This window comes from Anopheles ziemanni, chromosome 2, assembly GCF_943734765.1.
Source record: "Anopheles ziemanni chromosome 2, idAnoZiCoDA_A2_x.2, whole genome shotgun sequence".
In the NCBI taxonomy this organism is placed as follows: domain Eukaryota; kingdom Metazoa; phylum Arthropoda; class Insecta; order Diptera; family Culicidae; genus Anopheles; species Anopheles ziemanni.
In genome coordinates, this window is record NC_080705.1 from 20,341,614 (window position 1) to 20,357,740 (window position 16,127).

The 16,127-nt window shown below is 46.4% G+C and overlaps 1 protein-coding gene across 1 annotated transcript in view; it reads left to right on the forward strand.

Annotated features, from left to right (window-relative positions):
- Positions 1 to 259: 259 nt before the first annotated feature.
- The window catches only part of LOC131293147 (uncharacterized), a 29,087-nt gene continuing 13,219 nt past the window's right edge, over positions 260 to 16,127 (forward strand). The window contains exons 1-8 of the mRNA XM_058321225.1: positions 260 to 409; positions 1,601 to 1,819; positions 5,952 to 6,358; positions 8,729 to 9,443; positions 9,673 to 9,820; positions 13,484 to 13,968; positions 14,049 to 14,414; positions 15,131 to 15,634. Coding sequence (XP_058177208.1) covers positions 280 to 409; positions 1,601 to 1,819; positions 5,952 to 6,358; positions 8,729 to 9,443; positions 9,673 to 9,820; positions 13,484 to 13,968; positions 14,049 to 14,414; positions 15,131 to 15,634 — 2,974 coding nt within the window. The 5' untranslated portion in view covers positions 260 to 279. The remainder of the gene's footprint in view (positions 410 to 1,600; positions 1,820 to 5,951; positions 6,359 to 8,728; positions 9,444 to 9,672; positions 9,821 to 13,483; positions 13,969 to 14,048; positions 14,415 to 15,130; positions 15,635 to 16,127) is intronic.

Sequence of the window (16,127 nt, forward strand, 5' to 3'; positions counted from 1 at the left end):
GAATCAACAGTGATCAACAGTGATCTCTATAACCTCACGAAGAACGGCTACAGCGGAGTTTTGAGGTGTTGAGATAAAGTGTACAAAAAAGTTTAAAACTACGTTCGAAAAATTGCTCGGTGGCGCAGTGCAAACGAAGCGCATTCGCGGAGAAAAGACGCGAGCAAAGATCGGCCCCGAGCTTTCTTCCTCCTCGCCATCGAGCCCTAGAGCGGGCTTGATTGCGCTTTTTATTTTGCGGCGCACCGGGAAACACACACAGCCGTCAAAATTGGAAGAATGGATAAGGAGGGCGACAAGAAGGGCGGCGAGAAGAAGGGTGGTGGCGGCGGGCAGTCGGGAACCGGTCTGGGAGGCGCAGCCGGTGTCAACGATCCGGCCGCGCTGCTAGATGCCGCCTCGCTTTTCGGTAAGTTCGATCGCGTCAAACCGAATGTTTAGGTCCGTGAAATGGTCATTTTCGTTAAGTTAATTTTTAAAAGTTCTTTTTCCTGCAGGAAACACTATCTCATTAGTCAACGCTACTTATGTAACACTGAAGTTGAACATAAACTGAAAATGAATGTGTCATAATCCAATGAGGCTCAGGCGTCATAGAAAAATATCTTGCCTTTACTAACGCTCGCCTTGACGCCATTGACCGGCTTTATCAACCCAGTTAACCAATCGTTTAACATTGTTCACGTTATCTGGCCATCGTCGTCTCGCTAAAAGCCCGGATGGCAAAGTGCAACAACACCAGCGCATGGTTGAATGTTTCGCAGTACAATTTAAATGATGCAACCCTCATCCGATCTTTGCAATGGGTTGAATTCATGCTTTCTTTGGGGGCTGACATTACTCCAGACCGTTAATCACCCGTTCGTGTTACTCGCGCTTGTCGAAATGTGCGCGTTTTATCACATTTTTCCTCATCAATTTGCCATTCATCAGTTGTTGTTGAGGGTGGCATAGTTGTACAGCGTTATCAGGAGAAGATCCGGTGCTAGGGGCCCGTTTAAGTTTGTTTGCTGTTTTTATTAAAAGTTTTGCTTCATGTTGCTTGTTTCTTGGTAAATGTTAAAATGCCATACAAAATTGACCGCTAGAAGAAATGTGTGACTGTTTTATAAAAGTATAACCACAAACGATTTCAACCGTTAAAGAAAAAAATAAAGAGTTCGTTGTAAAATTGATTGAGTATTAGTTTATGTAATGCTTATCTCGTGACTAATTCGAATTGTTGGTCGGGTCGAGAAGATGGTATCATGTTTTTTAAAAGCATAAGACATGGTACAAAGTGGATTTATTTTATGTCAACAAATTTAGTGAAATGAATGTCTCGAAGAGGTTGCTTCCATGCTGGACGTATTTTGTTATTCATTTGTGTATATCATGTAGGGAGGCAGTCTTTCGTTAGAAGTGTTTTATCTTGTTTGACAGTTTTATCTCATCACTAGCTACCCTTTCCTTCTTTGTTTGCAAGAGGACAAGTTTTTCACGAGTTCCTAGCTGATACACATCTGCGTACATTGTGCGCCACCCATTTGCACTGATTCATCTGCCCTTATCTGCCACTGTTTTTCTCACTTTCTCTCTTTCCTCTTTCCACCCAACACAGCTTACTGGGGACGCGACCCCTCGGCCATGGCAGCCGCGGCCGCCTCGAACCCGCTGTTCGGTTCGCAGTTCGGCATGCCCGGTGGCCTCGGCGGGCTGATGCCGAACGCCGGCACCGGCTCCGGCAACGGAAACGACCGCTTCGCGATGTCCCACCACAACCAGAACACGATGGCCGTGGCCGCGTCCCAGGCCGCCTCGCTGGCCGGTTTGCACAACAGTAAGTACTGTACCGAGCGTTTTATATTACCCCCGTTTTAATCATCACACCTTATTGGACGGCACTGTTTAAAGGGTTTTTCTTCTCAGGAAAAATCATAGTCATGTTTTATTCAAGTTTATGTTTTTCTCTATCAAAGAATTTTTATTTAATGTAAGTAGATTAAAAAGAATGTAAACAGCAAACAAACAGATTCGTGAAGAAAAAGTTTACAAATACTGCAAAGGTACACAAAGATGCAACAACTGTCGATCAAATTGTAACTGCACAAAGTGTAAATGAGCAAGAATAACAACTTCTTATCAAGTCGCTCAATTAATAGGCAGGAAATGATAACAAGTGAACTCTAGAAAATGGAAAAATAACATTCAACTTAATCACAACCAGTCCATCTGTTTAACGTTGATTGATTATAGCAGAATTAATATAACAAACTCACCCCCGGCTTTGCCACCAAATATCGATGCTTTTCCGACACCGTGTGTCCAATTGGGTGGAAAATTTGGACGGGTCGACACAACAAAGAAGCTGCTCTCCCGGTTTGGTCTAGCAAGGGTGGGAGGGTGCATAGGCTGCCAACCATTTCATACTTGCCACGCCAGTATCAATTGCATTCCGCCAAATTGATCGCATTTGGAAATGTCTGTGCCATTGTGTGTGTGTGTGTGTAGTTTGTCGATGTTTGGCATCGAAAGTCAACGATGCATAATATCGGCAGTTCAATCTCTGCCGGGGTGCATTTTGTATAGGAAGTGCATCGCGGCGGTGGGTAGCTAGCACTATTTTAGTGGCTGTTTGATTTAGTGGGGGTTGTAGTGGTAGTATTAGTAGAAGTGGTCGTAGTTTGAGCATTAAAGTGCACGCTTCCACTTTTTAACTAGCTTCGCTTCGTATTAAAGTGTTGTTGGTGACGTTGAGTTTGTTCCAATAATTTGGTTTCCTTTGAATCATGGTGTCGGTTATTGGTATTTAAAGCAGTTGAAAATTTGAACTAATTTAAAAACCTTGCACAATATTTTCTCACTTGAAAGTACTGTATCAAAATTAGGTAGCAAACATATTTACAACATTCCTTTCTCAATCTAGTTGTTTCATTTATTCGTTGCAAACAATTTGAAGAACATTTTGCTTGGTATGATGAGTATTTACAACCTACCACCCCAATTCCCTTCGGTTCAGTATTCAAAGTTCCTTACATTTTTGCAATAAAACTTTTTTTGCAACACCCCCGCGCTCACCATGGCTTTCCTTCGGCCCATTTAACACCTACCTCCCTTCGGCCCTTCGCGTGCCGAATGAGCGACAAGCGATGCGGAGAGTGTGGAGTGCTTTAAAGTGGAATGTTAAACATGTTGCACCTGTTGCCCGCCGACTCAGCGGCGGTAACATTTGATTCAATTAACGACCATAAGTCCGCATTCACACCGACGCAACCGTTCGGTGGTTAACGCAGCCCGCCGATTTATGGAGTTGGTGGAGGTTCGCGGAATGATATTGAATTCGCCACCCCGGAATGCTAGAGCATTTCATTCCAGCATCATCATCCTGCCGATGGAGGTTGTAAAAATATAAATAGTTACAACCCATCCGGATCGTAATAATCGTAAACAATTGATTCTGCTGCGACTGCTGTAAACAGTGGCGTTTATAGGGCAGCGGAATTTGTTTTTCTTCTTCTTGAGAAGCAAAGAAGCGAGCACTTTACGTGCAGAAAGAGGTCTAGAACGAAGGAAGCATGATTGCCTTTGATTATGTTTAAAAATCTACACCAACGCCATCTAAAGCCAACGCTCGCCCTCCTGGGATGAGTTGTGCAGTGTTTGTCTTTCACTCGCAAAAGCCAACATAATTTGCATACCTTTTAAAGTAAACATAACTTTTTGTACACCTTTGCCTTGGCTGCCCGAGGCCACAGCAGCCTGGCTGCCTTGTTTATGAGCGAACATTCATCCCATCACCCGTTGGCGATTTTAAAGAACAGCTTTCGCATTAGCATAATCAGACAAACGGCCAAAATGGGGCAACATTTATGTCCACCTTTTGACAACTTCATTATTTGATTTGCGAAAGTGTTACGCGCGTGTGTGTGTGTGTGTATGTGTTGGGCGTGGGTTTATGAATGATTAAAGCGGTGGTGTGTTCTAAAGGTCAGTAGGACACCTATTTCGCTCCATTTAATCCGCCACTACTTGCATTGTGCATGATGTTGAGAATTGAGATGAAAGTTTGTGCAGCAATATGCGGCTACGGTTATTACTATTGTTTTACTTCATTCATATTGGCGTGGCAAAATCAGCTTGAAAACCGCTGGGGGTGGTGATAGTGGGTGGTGTGGTGTAGTCAAGGAGATAGTCAGCTGGTCTAAGCGATTGCTGTTGTAACACAACCCGGTCGAGTTAATGTTGAGTTGCGCCAAGTTCAAGGTCACGCTGTTGGTATTTTTGTGGTCGAAACTTGTGTGCGTGTGTTGCCTTTTGTGGTACGATTTAATATGTCTAACCATACAAAATGGTCCGTCTGGTCGATCGTTTATGTTGTGTTTGTTAGCTGAACTAACATATTTGCATCAAAGCAAGCCATGGCATATAACATCTTTGATTGTACTGCGTGTTTGAAAATGTTAACATTGTTTTCTTTTTAGCTAGAAATAGAAAGTGAATGTTACGTTTAGTTGATCCAAAATTGTAGGTTGATCTGGATTCATACCGAACTTCGCTTCAAGTTAACTACTTTAGCCGAAGAATCGTTCGTATTAATCAAGTTAATCTTTTTAGAAGAGCTCCATTTCGGAAACACCAATGCGAGAATCAGGAGCACATTCCGTAATCCCATTTGCTTACCAACGCCCCACGCCCGTGGAGGATGCTGATGCGGTCCTTCTGCGAACGTAATGCGGGGAACATTGTCGGGCATCGCGGGGTCGGCAGCTGCGAGGAAAAGAAAATGTCTGCCAAACGGGGTTCGAGTGTGTACGGCGTGTGCATCCGAGGAATCTAAAACGCGACATGTCGGGTTACGCGGGCGCCCTCTTGCGGGGGGTCTCGGGATCTTCGGAAAAGGAAAAGAATCCCTCGCTTCGATTTTATCGCGCTGCGTCTCCCGTGCGCGCCATCTTTCAGCTTTTGTTGCCGGTCCGACGTGGATGTCGCGGAAGAAAGGGCACGGATGTTAGGAAGGGTGGAATTGTACGAGGGAGAAATTCGAGAGAACAAAGAACCATGATATTCCTAGTGAAGAGAATCAGGTTGTCTTGGTTATCTTTTTATTGCAATGTCCTGCTTGAACACCAGCAGGGAGCAGACGTAGGATAGATTTTGTTGAGCCTCATTGTTTTAGAAAAAAAAGGATATGGTATAAAAATCCTTCAGTACGCGAGAGAAAATGAAACATCCACCGAACACTTACAACCGGCATCTCGCGGTTCTCGCGAAGTGAGAAGCATCTTTTTCGCGAGAATGAAGTGAGATGACGCGGTGAGCAGTTTTTGTTTCTCTTCTCACCGTGACATTCTCTCAGGATTCTCGCTTCCTTCGCGTGAGAGAGCGTTGTGGTGTTTTGTCTCACACATACTACTCCACTTTAAAATACGCTCAAGGTACGTAGAAAGCAGGTTGTACGAGTGCTGTTTTGATGAATCAGGCGAGTTGCAGCACGTGCAATGATTAATGCATGTATTTAAACGAAATCCATTGCACGAGTCCATTTCCATTTAACATACCGGAGAAACAATTGAAACAGAAGTACAGATCATCATCAAATGAAAACGATTTGTGTGTCTGTTTGATCTGTTCTTTCCGTCGGTTGTTAAACGCAATTATGTTGATTATCAGTACGGATTAAATGCTTTCTAGCAAAAAGAGCAATTTGCCGGTTGTGTTGATGATAAGCGGCAATGATTAATAAGTTATCGTTGGCGCTAAAATAGTTTACCTTTGAAGATTTAATATGGCGCTGCGTTTGCTTGGGAAACGGAGAGACATAAAATGAATTTGATTGATTTCTACATGAGGTTGTCATGCTTTTCTATTGAATGCTCATGTATTTCCATCTCTTGCACATAATAATAGTTCCATCTGTTTGTTTTGTCGGTTATTTTTCCACAACTAATTCTACTTTTTCCTTCTTTCTCCAGGTTGGTGGTCGATGGCTCAGCTGGCGGCCCAGGACTACTTCGCCCGCCTGCAAGCCTCCGGTATGGCCTCCCAGCTGCCCTTCTCGCACGACCTGGCCGGAGCGTTCCCGGGGCTGGGGCTCGGCGCGATGAATGCCGCAGCCGCCGCTGCCGCCGCCGCAGCCTCGGGCGGTGGCAGTGGGTCGCCGGGTGGTGGAGGCGGCGGTGGAGGAGGTGGTGCCGGCGGTGGCAACTCTGGCAAGGGTGGATCGGGCGGTGGAAAGGGCAAAAAGCGCGACCGCAGCAGCAACAGCAACAGTAGCAACGCCAGCAATTCCGGTGCCGGCGGTGGAGGCTCGTCTGGTGGCATGTCCGGAGGCGGTATGGGTGGCGGAGGGGGCGGTGGTGGCAACAATTCGTCTTACAAGGTGCGTAAGGGCAATGAATCTAACAACGAAGTGACAGTTAGATGTAAACAAATGTTTCTTAAAAGGAAATGATTTGTTGTTTAATTGTAGACGTGTATAAGTTGATAGAAAAAGACTTCTCGTCATGTAACTCCGTGCTCTTTTCTTATATATCAAGAGGTGTTGCGTAATCAACCTACCCAAAAACTCATCCCAGCACTAACTGAAAATGCCGCGTCTAGTTGAAAATAGCACGCTCATAAAACAATGTTTGCTCGCGTCTCCTCGCTTGGTGCAAAAGATGGCGGACGAAAGTCATTTACCTCGGCAAACGTTGCCGAATTTTCTCTCGTTGTACTTTCGGGACACTCTTGTGTGTGGAGGCTGCGAAAGTGTCTAATGTATATTTGTCATCCGTCCTTTGGCGAGCCCGAGGTACGAAGAGACTGCGGTGTATGTATGTGTGTGCTTGTGCTCTACCGGGAAAGGACTTTTACGCACGGAAAACCTTCGTCAGGGGGCACTACCATGCGCCGCTTGTGCCGTGATGGAAGGGATTCTGATTACGCCAACCACAAGCAACACATTCACCGCTTTCCTTGGGCGTCCCTTTTTCGCTACCCTTCCCCAGGGATGTCCCTTTACCCGCTTCCAGTTTTTCACCAATCGTCACGCAAAAGCAAATCCTCTCAAAAAGTATGGATCAACCGGGTGCCGAAACCGGATGTGGGGTTGGTGGATACCTGATTGCAACTTTGTGCCGACCAAACTTTTCGTCCCTTTTTTAACGGAACACTTTTTCCGTGGCACGTCCCCGTGCTCTCCCATCTTTGTTGGGTGGGCTTTGTTTTCTTCTTTGGCGCATAACTCCCAGCGATTCGACAGCTTTGCAAATTTGATTTGAACCTTCAGACCCTTGAAGGAAGGAAGGAAGGTTCGGGGTTTTCCATTTGGCAGCATTTTCCTTTTCGATGAGGGTAAAAAAAAGAAACCCGGATCTATTCTTCAACCTTTTGCGAACCTACCGGAACGACTTATGCCGGAGCGATCGGTGGGATGCCGGGGGGAAAATAATCTCTCCTACCGGCGAAACATCCCAATTCCTTGATTGGAAATCGTTCTCTTTTTGTCCAATTTGTTCATTATCGAAAAAGAAGCGTTTCCCCCTTGGTGGAATAACACGACGCTATTGATTAGACGCGCTCGAAATTTGGAGGTTTTGGTGATGAAGTTAAATCCCCTTATTTTCGCGATGTCGGCTTGTTGTACTAATTTGCATTTGCGTAAGAAACTGATTGTTGACTTTGAAGGAAGCGCGGGTGCATAAGAAAGTCATTCAATGTTTCTTAAGTACCTATTTTAAGAAACCTGCATAAATGAATTTTTGAAAGAAGTTGCTAAATTTTTATTATCCTTGTTTCCATCATACTAATAAAAACATTTTCAGAAGCTCTATACTAAATAATACGGTTTCGAAAAGCTTTTCTGCTTTGAAAATGAAATATTTTACTAACGAATGCAAAAGGACGAAAAAGCAACGTTCGATCAGAAGCAGCAGGATGGAAAATTAATTTATGAAAAATGTCCTTCGAGGCACGAACGAACCGTCGTGCCACTGGCGGCGGTCCTGACGGGGAAAACCTCAACATCACCGAATTCCATTTCTCGCTGCTTTTTCCTGACCTTTTTTTGGGTTTTGGATAAAATAACTCGCTTTTCCCTTCGGCAAACCTTTTTTTTATTTTATTTTTTTTGGAACGATGCTTTCGGGTAACGAAACGGGGGTATATGGTGTGTTTCCCTGCTTTTTATCCGCGTGTCGTGACATCCTCTCCACCTCCTTCACATTACCAAAAACACAATTATTTGTCCACCGCGATGGGAAGTATGTGTCACACGAATTCGTTGGTGGCAAACATGAAACGAAAAAATAAAAAAAAAGTTCCAGCCATGACCGGCAGAGCTCCATCTCGCTTTCGGATGGAGAAAGGTGTGTATGTAAATTTAATTAGCGTCAGCTTCAGGCCAAAAGGGCTTCTGGCCGGGGGTTTGAACCTGACCGAAAAGCGGGAAACTGTGCACCCGCCGCCTGGTCGGTGCTTTTGGGATGGCTTTTCCGAGTTCAACTTTTTTGCGGTGGAAAAAGGGTACGGATGCAGTGTTATCCTTTCACTCAAGCACGCATATGACGGAAACGGGCCGCTTGTTTTAGATAATTTTATTTATCTGTTTATTAAACTAACTAGTGTTTCATGCTGTTCCAAATATCCTCTTTTCTTTTGAACGTTTTTATTTAAAATATTTCGGAAACATCTACCACGTTCATTTCCAGCCACACGAGAACCATGGTATTGATATTAGTTTTTTCTTCTTCTCCCTTTGCTCATATAGAACTCCTCCTCGCCGTCTGCATCACAAGCCGCAGCCGCAGCCGCCTACAAGCAATCCCTCTACAGTCAAGCCACACTGCACAAGGAGCTGATGGCCATAACGGCGGCCGCCGCAGCCGCCCAGAACCAACAGTCCGGTGGCAATAGCGGCGGAGGTGGAAGTGGCAGCAGTCAGCAGCAGCAACAACAGCAGCAACTCCAACACCACCACCAGCAGCAGCAGCAACAGCAACAACAACAGCAGCAGCAACAACAACTGCAGCAACATCAACAGCATCAGCTCGCCAGCTTGGGCATGTTGAGCGGCCTTGGTGGCTCCGGTTCGATGGGTGGTGTTGGTGGGATGGGCGGTGGCGGAAGTGGCGGTGGTGGATCATCAAAGCAAAAGTCATCCGGTGGTGGCGGCGGCTCGTCCGGTGGAGGAGCAAACTCGTCCTCCTCGTCGATGACTTCCTCGTCGCCGCACGGTGCCAGCCGGTTGATCGGGAACGATTCCATTTCCATCACACGCGGCTCCAGTTCGCCCTCGGTGAACGCCAGCAAGCAGCAGCCGACGCCCAGCGTTACCATCAGTGCCAGCCACGGAGGTCCCGGTTCCTCCCAGCAGAACCATCTGCAAGGCCTCTCGTCCTCTCGCTCTTCGAAGGATGGTGGAGGAGGGGGAGGGAAGGGTGGCAACAGTAACGCCAACAGTGGACCGAGTGCGGCCGATTTGGGTAGGTTCTCGCCAGTGTAATTTAAAATTCTTCTTTCTTCTGAATGATTTGCTGATTAGAAGTTGTTGAAGTTTTACATTTCCATTAAAATATTTACGTTAGAATGAAGCATTAGAATCGTGAATAGAATATTTATGTTATATTGTCCAGTCATATTGATATTGTCCAGTCCATTGACCCTTTTTAAAATAAAATAACACTAATTTTCGCCTCCTTTACTTCATTTTAGGTCTAAGCGCTTCCATGAATGCGCTCAGCACGCTGTCCCAGTTCAACAATCTCGACCTAACGTCGCAGCAGAACGTGACGGCAACGATGAACGCACTAGTCGCGAGCCAGGCCAAGGGAAAAGATTACATTTCGTCCGGAATACTGAGGTTAGTGGTCCAGAGCGAGGTGTATCCAATTTTTCCAAAAGCAGAAACCGAAACTATCGATCGACGATTGGTTCCTGAAGTGAAATGTATCCTCGGTGAAGTCCTGGAACTAGTTCTGTTAGTCCTGGAATGCGTAAAATGAGCAGCAATGTGGATTGATTAGATACCGACTGAATCGAGCCGACTGATTTAAGGCGACGCACGGCCAAGCACGGGATCGATGGGAGGGCCGACTTGTCTAAAGAATTATTTTGTGCAACTATTTGTTCATATGGAAAAATGCCATTTCGTTACATATGGGAAAAACAGAGCCATTTTATTGGCCACTGTCCAGCATTCAGTGCTACTGTAAATGGTTTGGCAGCGGAAATATCGGAGAGTCTGTGTCAATCCTTCTTCCTGGAGACATTTTCCAACCCGCGCAGAGTGGATGGCTCGGGGCTTCCGAGTTCGAGCTGCATCGAAAACAGGTCGCCTTATATTGTCGCCGAACAAAATTGCATTCCACATAAATCGGGGACAAAAAGCAAAGCATAACCATTGCAGTTGCGCCATAACGTCACCTAAATTGGTGGTGATTGGAGTTATGTTCCCAGATCCGTTCCTAAGGCTTTGTGTACGTGGGTTAGGACCGTGCTGGTTTTCCCAGCAAGGGCCTTTTTTGTCTTTCTCCCTGTGAGTGACAAGCAATCAGTAAACTGAATGTAAAAAATCTCCCTTTAAAAAACTACTCGCTGTTCTCTACAAGCATGGCACGTTTTGTTCCAAGCCACGTGAGAAGTCTCCCTTGTTTCCTTGGGTTTTATGACTAGAGCCCAAAATGACCGACCTCGCCGAGGGATGTATTTCGTAAGAGACGACCATATGCTTGTTTTTGGAGGTTGTTAAACGGGGACGGGGAAAAGGACATTAAAACGGGAAGAAAGTTTCTTCTACCAACGCTACAGGAAAGACTACTGCCGGGTGGACGAAAAACTGACTGAGGTGCACGAGTGTTCCTGCCATTTTCTTCCTGCTCGCTATAGCAGATGCGGAAAACCGGAGAAAGACCATCCAGCATTTAAAGCGGAAGAGTGTTTTATGTGTGTCTTTACACGACACGGCTGGTGGGTTGCTGGTGGAGGATACACGGGTTGCCGTTGGTTGTACGCTGCTGCTTACTGGTCTGTAAATCACCGTCCCCCTTGCGACCGTTGCCTCGGTCTCCTCTCTTTTAGTTTGGGAAGGACGAAAAAACACCATAGGCGTGTTCTTCCAGTTCGAACTCGCGCAGAAACAGCTCACCTCCGTACTCCGTACGTCGGTGGGCGGGTGGCCACCAACACCAACTGATCCGCAGCGAAAGGATATATAGAAATGTAAACGAATAAATTATCCCAGCCGTGGGGGCAGCAGCATAGGGTTCGCAATAGCAGCACGGACTTCCCGGAAAGTGGGGGAGAGTATCATCATTGGAAAATTTGGATCAAGGTGGAGATAGGAAGCTGACATAGGGAAGGGTGTACAGCATCCTGCGCCGGGCTTCGCAAACGTTTGGCTGAACACTACACGGCATATTTGATGGACCCAAAAGCCCTGAGCAGCAGCGCTTCCAACTTCGGGTTGGTTTGGAACCGAGACTCGCAGCACGCTCTGCACACTGTCTCCAACATCATCCTCCAGCCATTTATGCCTCATTTGTTACCCTTCTGGTGGCTGGAACTAGTGTGGGTGTAGTGATTGGGAACTCGCGCTCCACTTGTGTGCCCACCGTTTCGTCTCGTCTGCCAGCTCGTTGGCTTCTTCAAAGAATCGGGGGGAGGGAATGAGAATCCCATTCGCGTTACCATCGGACAGGGGGAAAACCGATCTACGTGCGTGTTTGTGTGTTTGCTCGGAAAGTTTCTGTTTTCCACATCTCTGGCAAACGTTACCGCCGTGTTATTCTCTCCCTTCCCCCATGCCACCCTTGTTTAGCTTCAACGAAGTACAGGAATCGCTTGTCCGCAAAATCGATGGATGGAAGCAAGCTTTCCTATCTTTCTCTCTCTCTCTCTCCTCTTCTGGCATGGAAAATATGTGGGAAAAACGGATGCTCCTCATTGGGGTAGCATCGAAGAGGGATAACGGGCCGGGAATGGATTTACTTTTTCCCTAACCCGATGGAAAACGTCCATCGTGTGCCTCGCTTCGTCCTCTTGTGCCTTCCTGGGGTGGTTTTCTCCTCGTGGCCAGGATAGGATCGCTTGCTTGTCTGTGCTTTTCTTTTGCCAGGGTTCTTTTACCGCATGCTAGGAGGTTGTTTTTTCCCCTAGTTGACATTTCGCAAACCACTGGCAGTAGTATGCGGTAGATGGAAAACAAGCAAGAGCATAAGCGAACACCCCATAGCCTGGCGAGTATTTGGTGTTCGATGTGCACTGCGTTGCACTTCCGGAAAGGAGTGCCTAAGGGGAGGGGGGGAGGGGGGTACGCCCAACTGGTGCTTGTGAACTGTGGCAGAGTACTGCTAATGAATGTGAACTTTCGTTCCTGTTGGAATGTCATCCCTGAAATCTTTTTTCCAACCTTCTATTTTCTCCACCCTTAGGGATAACTACGCTTATGTGTATGTGTCTGGCAAATGGTTAGTTTACATCTGCACATAGTTAGTTTTTACGTTGGAAGCCATGGCTCCACCACGGACACACGGTCGGTTCTTTTCTTAGCTTCTTTCTGCGGGTTTTAGAGCCTCTACCGCTCTACCGCTCCGTTTGTCGCTTTCCATTTGGCACTAAAAACCCCGAAAGTTGAGCCTTTCGTGGAACAACAATTTTACCATTACACAACTCTTCGTTTCCAGAGTTGCCGCAACGATTCGTATTTAGTGATGCAATTTTTTTGGACACCCGAAAGGATAGCGTGATTGTTGTTTTGGAGTGTACCATACTGCAATTGTGTTTGTACTGGCTACTGGACCGTTCGGCACAACGGAGGCATCGCGGGAAATGGTTCAATCGATGGATACCCCTTACAAGAAGGAGTAAGGAATGGATTTACTTCCTTTTTTAAGTGACGTTGACTGGGAGGTCGCCATTAAAACAAGGAAAGAGTGTCCAGTGTACTCTTCCCTTCCGAATCTTACGTAGTATTTACGACACAATATCCATGGTGTGTCCCGCAGGACAATCTGCAATCGGGAAGAGTTTTTGGGACAACTCGTTCGTGGACACTGCAATCCCGGTTTGGATTGTTGCCAACAAGACAAACCATTTCGCCGTTTGCACCAACAACAGCCTGTCCGGCGTTTTGGCCTGGGGATTTTGTTGCGTAGCACTGCAATTTCTGTCCATTACCAAAAAGGGCGATGCTTTGTGTGTGTGTGTTTTTAATTTCGTAAGAATGTGCCAGTTATATGGGATCAGGAAAAAAGGCAAATCCGGGGAAATTATAATCATAGTCAATTTAAAAACGTATATTTATTTCATGAAAATATAGTTTAAGAATCAATTAAGAACAAAATTATGTCTAAATTTGGTTTTGGATTTGGAAATAAATTGGACATACATATACGAATCAATGTGATTTTTTTCTCCATGTTTTGCTAATTTTAATCGACTTTTTCTCTCTTTCTCAATTTTCATGTACACGTGCGTTTTTCCGCTGCTGTTCCTGTATTCTCTGTGAAATCGTGCGGTGGTGTAGTGATCCTTCGTCGCTGCTCGGCGTACGGTTGCCGCCGGATACGGAGATCATCAAGTACACCTCCTCCATCGTGGGACCGAAAGCGCCGGGCACGGGCGGTCGCGGACGTAAGCAAACCACCATTTCACTAGAAGACAATTCCATTTTTGCTCACACGAATGGTTTAAGTGCAGCCAAGCGCCAGCGACTGGAACAGAACGAGTTTGGTGGCGGAAGCGGCGGTGGAAGCGGTGGAAACAGTGGCGCATCTCATCTCGGTTCTTCGTTGGGCATGACCTCGGGTGGATCCGTCTCGAGTGGCGGTGGTGGACTGCTTCCTCCCGGTCTTTCCCATCACCATCAGGTCGGGAGCAACGGTGGAATTGGAGGACTCGGGCCATCCGGTGGTGGTGGTGGTAGTGGTGCATCGAACGATCGGATAGAGGTCATCAAGCTACCACCGACGATAACCTCGAACGGGGTGTACAGTGCCGGCAAGGGTAGTGGTGGTGGTAAGTTTAAGGGCATACGCTTGTCGAAGCAGAAACTTGATAAACTAAACTTAACACTTGCTGCTCGTCAACAGGAAAAGACTCCATGGTGGACCACATGAACGAATGGGCCGGATTGAATCTCAGTGCGAAGGGGGGCTCGTCGGGTGGTGGTGGATCATCGTCTGCGGCGGCCTCGATCGTGTCGTCGCTTACCGCGGCGGCCGGCATGAACAGTGGCGGCTCCAATCAATCGTCATCGATGCTTGAGCAGGACGATGCTCCGTTGAATCTGTCGATGAAACCATCGAAGGGTGGATCGTCCAACGATGGTGCTGGTCGAGGTGATTCTACCTCATCCTCACCGGCCATTTCCGGCGCAAGTGCGAACAGTCTGCAGAGCCTGAGCACCATTACGGCCGCGCTCGGAGGATCGGGCGGTGGTAGCGACTCTTCGCGATGTAAGTATATGATTGTGTAGTGTTGGGTTGATTAGTTTAATTACGAAAATGGTCAGGATTAAATTGTCCATAAGGGGTATTTTTCAATTCGATTGTTAGGAAATAAAATAAGGGATGTTGGGTATGAATAAAATTATTCTGGCGTGAAGCACACATGCTGTACACTTAAAAACTGATATGCATTCTGGTAAAATTCGGATTTCGTTTGCGTAGTGAAAAATGTTTTTGATTTAAACTTTTTTGTTTAGTTTTAATGAAGAATTATTTTTCAATTAAAAATAATAATTTCTATTGTAATTTTCATTTAAATGCAGGGAAGGGGAGAGTATATATTTGTTATATAGCTTGTACAAGATAGGAATCATATGTAAAGCAAATAATTGATGCAAGGAAAGCCTTTAATATAAGAAAAGATAGTCGAGCAGGTTTGTTTAATAGAAACAACAAATGCTTAAACTCATTCAAACCCAAGCAAAAAAAGAGTATAAATCTTTCAGGCACTGTTTTAATATTAGAAGAAATTGCCATAAGTTATTTGCAGTAAATTTACTGTTTTACGAGGAGAAATTATAAATCTTTGCTCTTCTTGTGTCACTCGTGTTGTTATATATTGTCTTTTTTGCATCTGCGCCTTTGTTTCTTCCATTCTTTGATACATTTTATTATCGGCAATCAAATCACCTACTTGTCATGCCTTGTGCAATCCCAACTTTTAGCCCGTCGAAAAGCGGAAGGCAAGAACCGTCGCAATGCGGCCGCGGCGGCTGCAGCAGCGGCGGCAGCTGCGGCCTCATCGCTGATGACCCCAGCCGGTGCTGCCGCTGCCCTCGGTGCTGTCGGCGCCAATACGGCGGGTTCCCTCAGCGGTCTGGACGGCATGAGCCTTGCGTCGGCCGCCGCCGCCTACGCCGCGGCCTCCCCGGTCTCGACGGGGGCGAGCACCAGCACCCTGAACTCGCTGCTGATGGCTTCGGTCGGGACGAGCATCACCAGCCCGGTCAATACCATCACCACTAGTAGCAGCAGCAGCGGCGGCGGCGGTGGCGGCACCGGCACCGGCAACACCGGTGTCAGTAGCAGCAGTAGCACAAGCAGCTCCGCCGCCAATGCGGCCAATCATCAGCTGATGGCGGCCCAGCTCGGCTTCAACAGCTCACTGTCGGAGCTCTTGAAAATCTCCAACTACGAGGAGTACGACTACTCGTCGCTCACCGGTGGTTGTTAGTATTGCCCGTTGTTTTTACTTCTTGATTGTTTTCGTTTTCTTCGCGAGTCAACACTTTTGCTTCCCTCTGTCATGCCCGTCTGCCTGCCAGCTTGCCATCCTGCCTGCCTTGCCTTGCCTTCCAAATATCCCTTTCACTACCAAAGTTTTACCCAATCCTTCAGAAAAACCGAATCAAGAGTTTAGTGGTTGGGAAGTGGTTGTTGAAGCAGTGATTATTATCCTTTTTTCTCGCGAAACTGAGTCCTTTGCCACCGCATTGCACGATAATGTGACAAAGCAATTGAAATTTAGCATAAGCTTACGAGCTTGAACGGAGAAGGGAATCGAAACACGATTGTTGTTCGATACACTTTGACCAAATCATTGCAAATGCTACCGAATCCTGCTTGATAGATAGAAACGTAGTTATGCATAACAAGTTTAACAATCTCCCCGAGAAAAAAATACCATCAGATGTACAATGCGAAGGATTAAAAATGCACCTA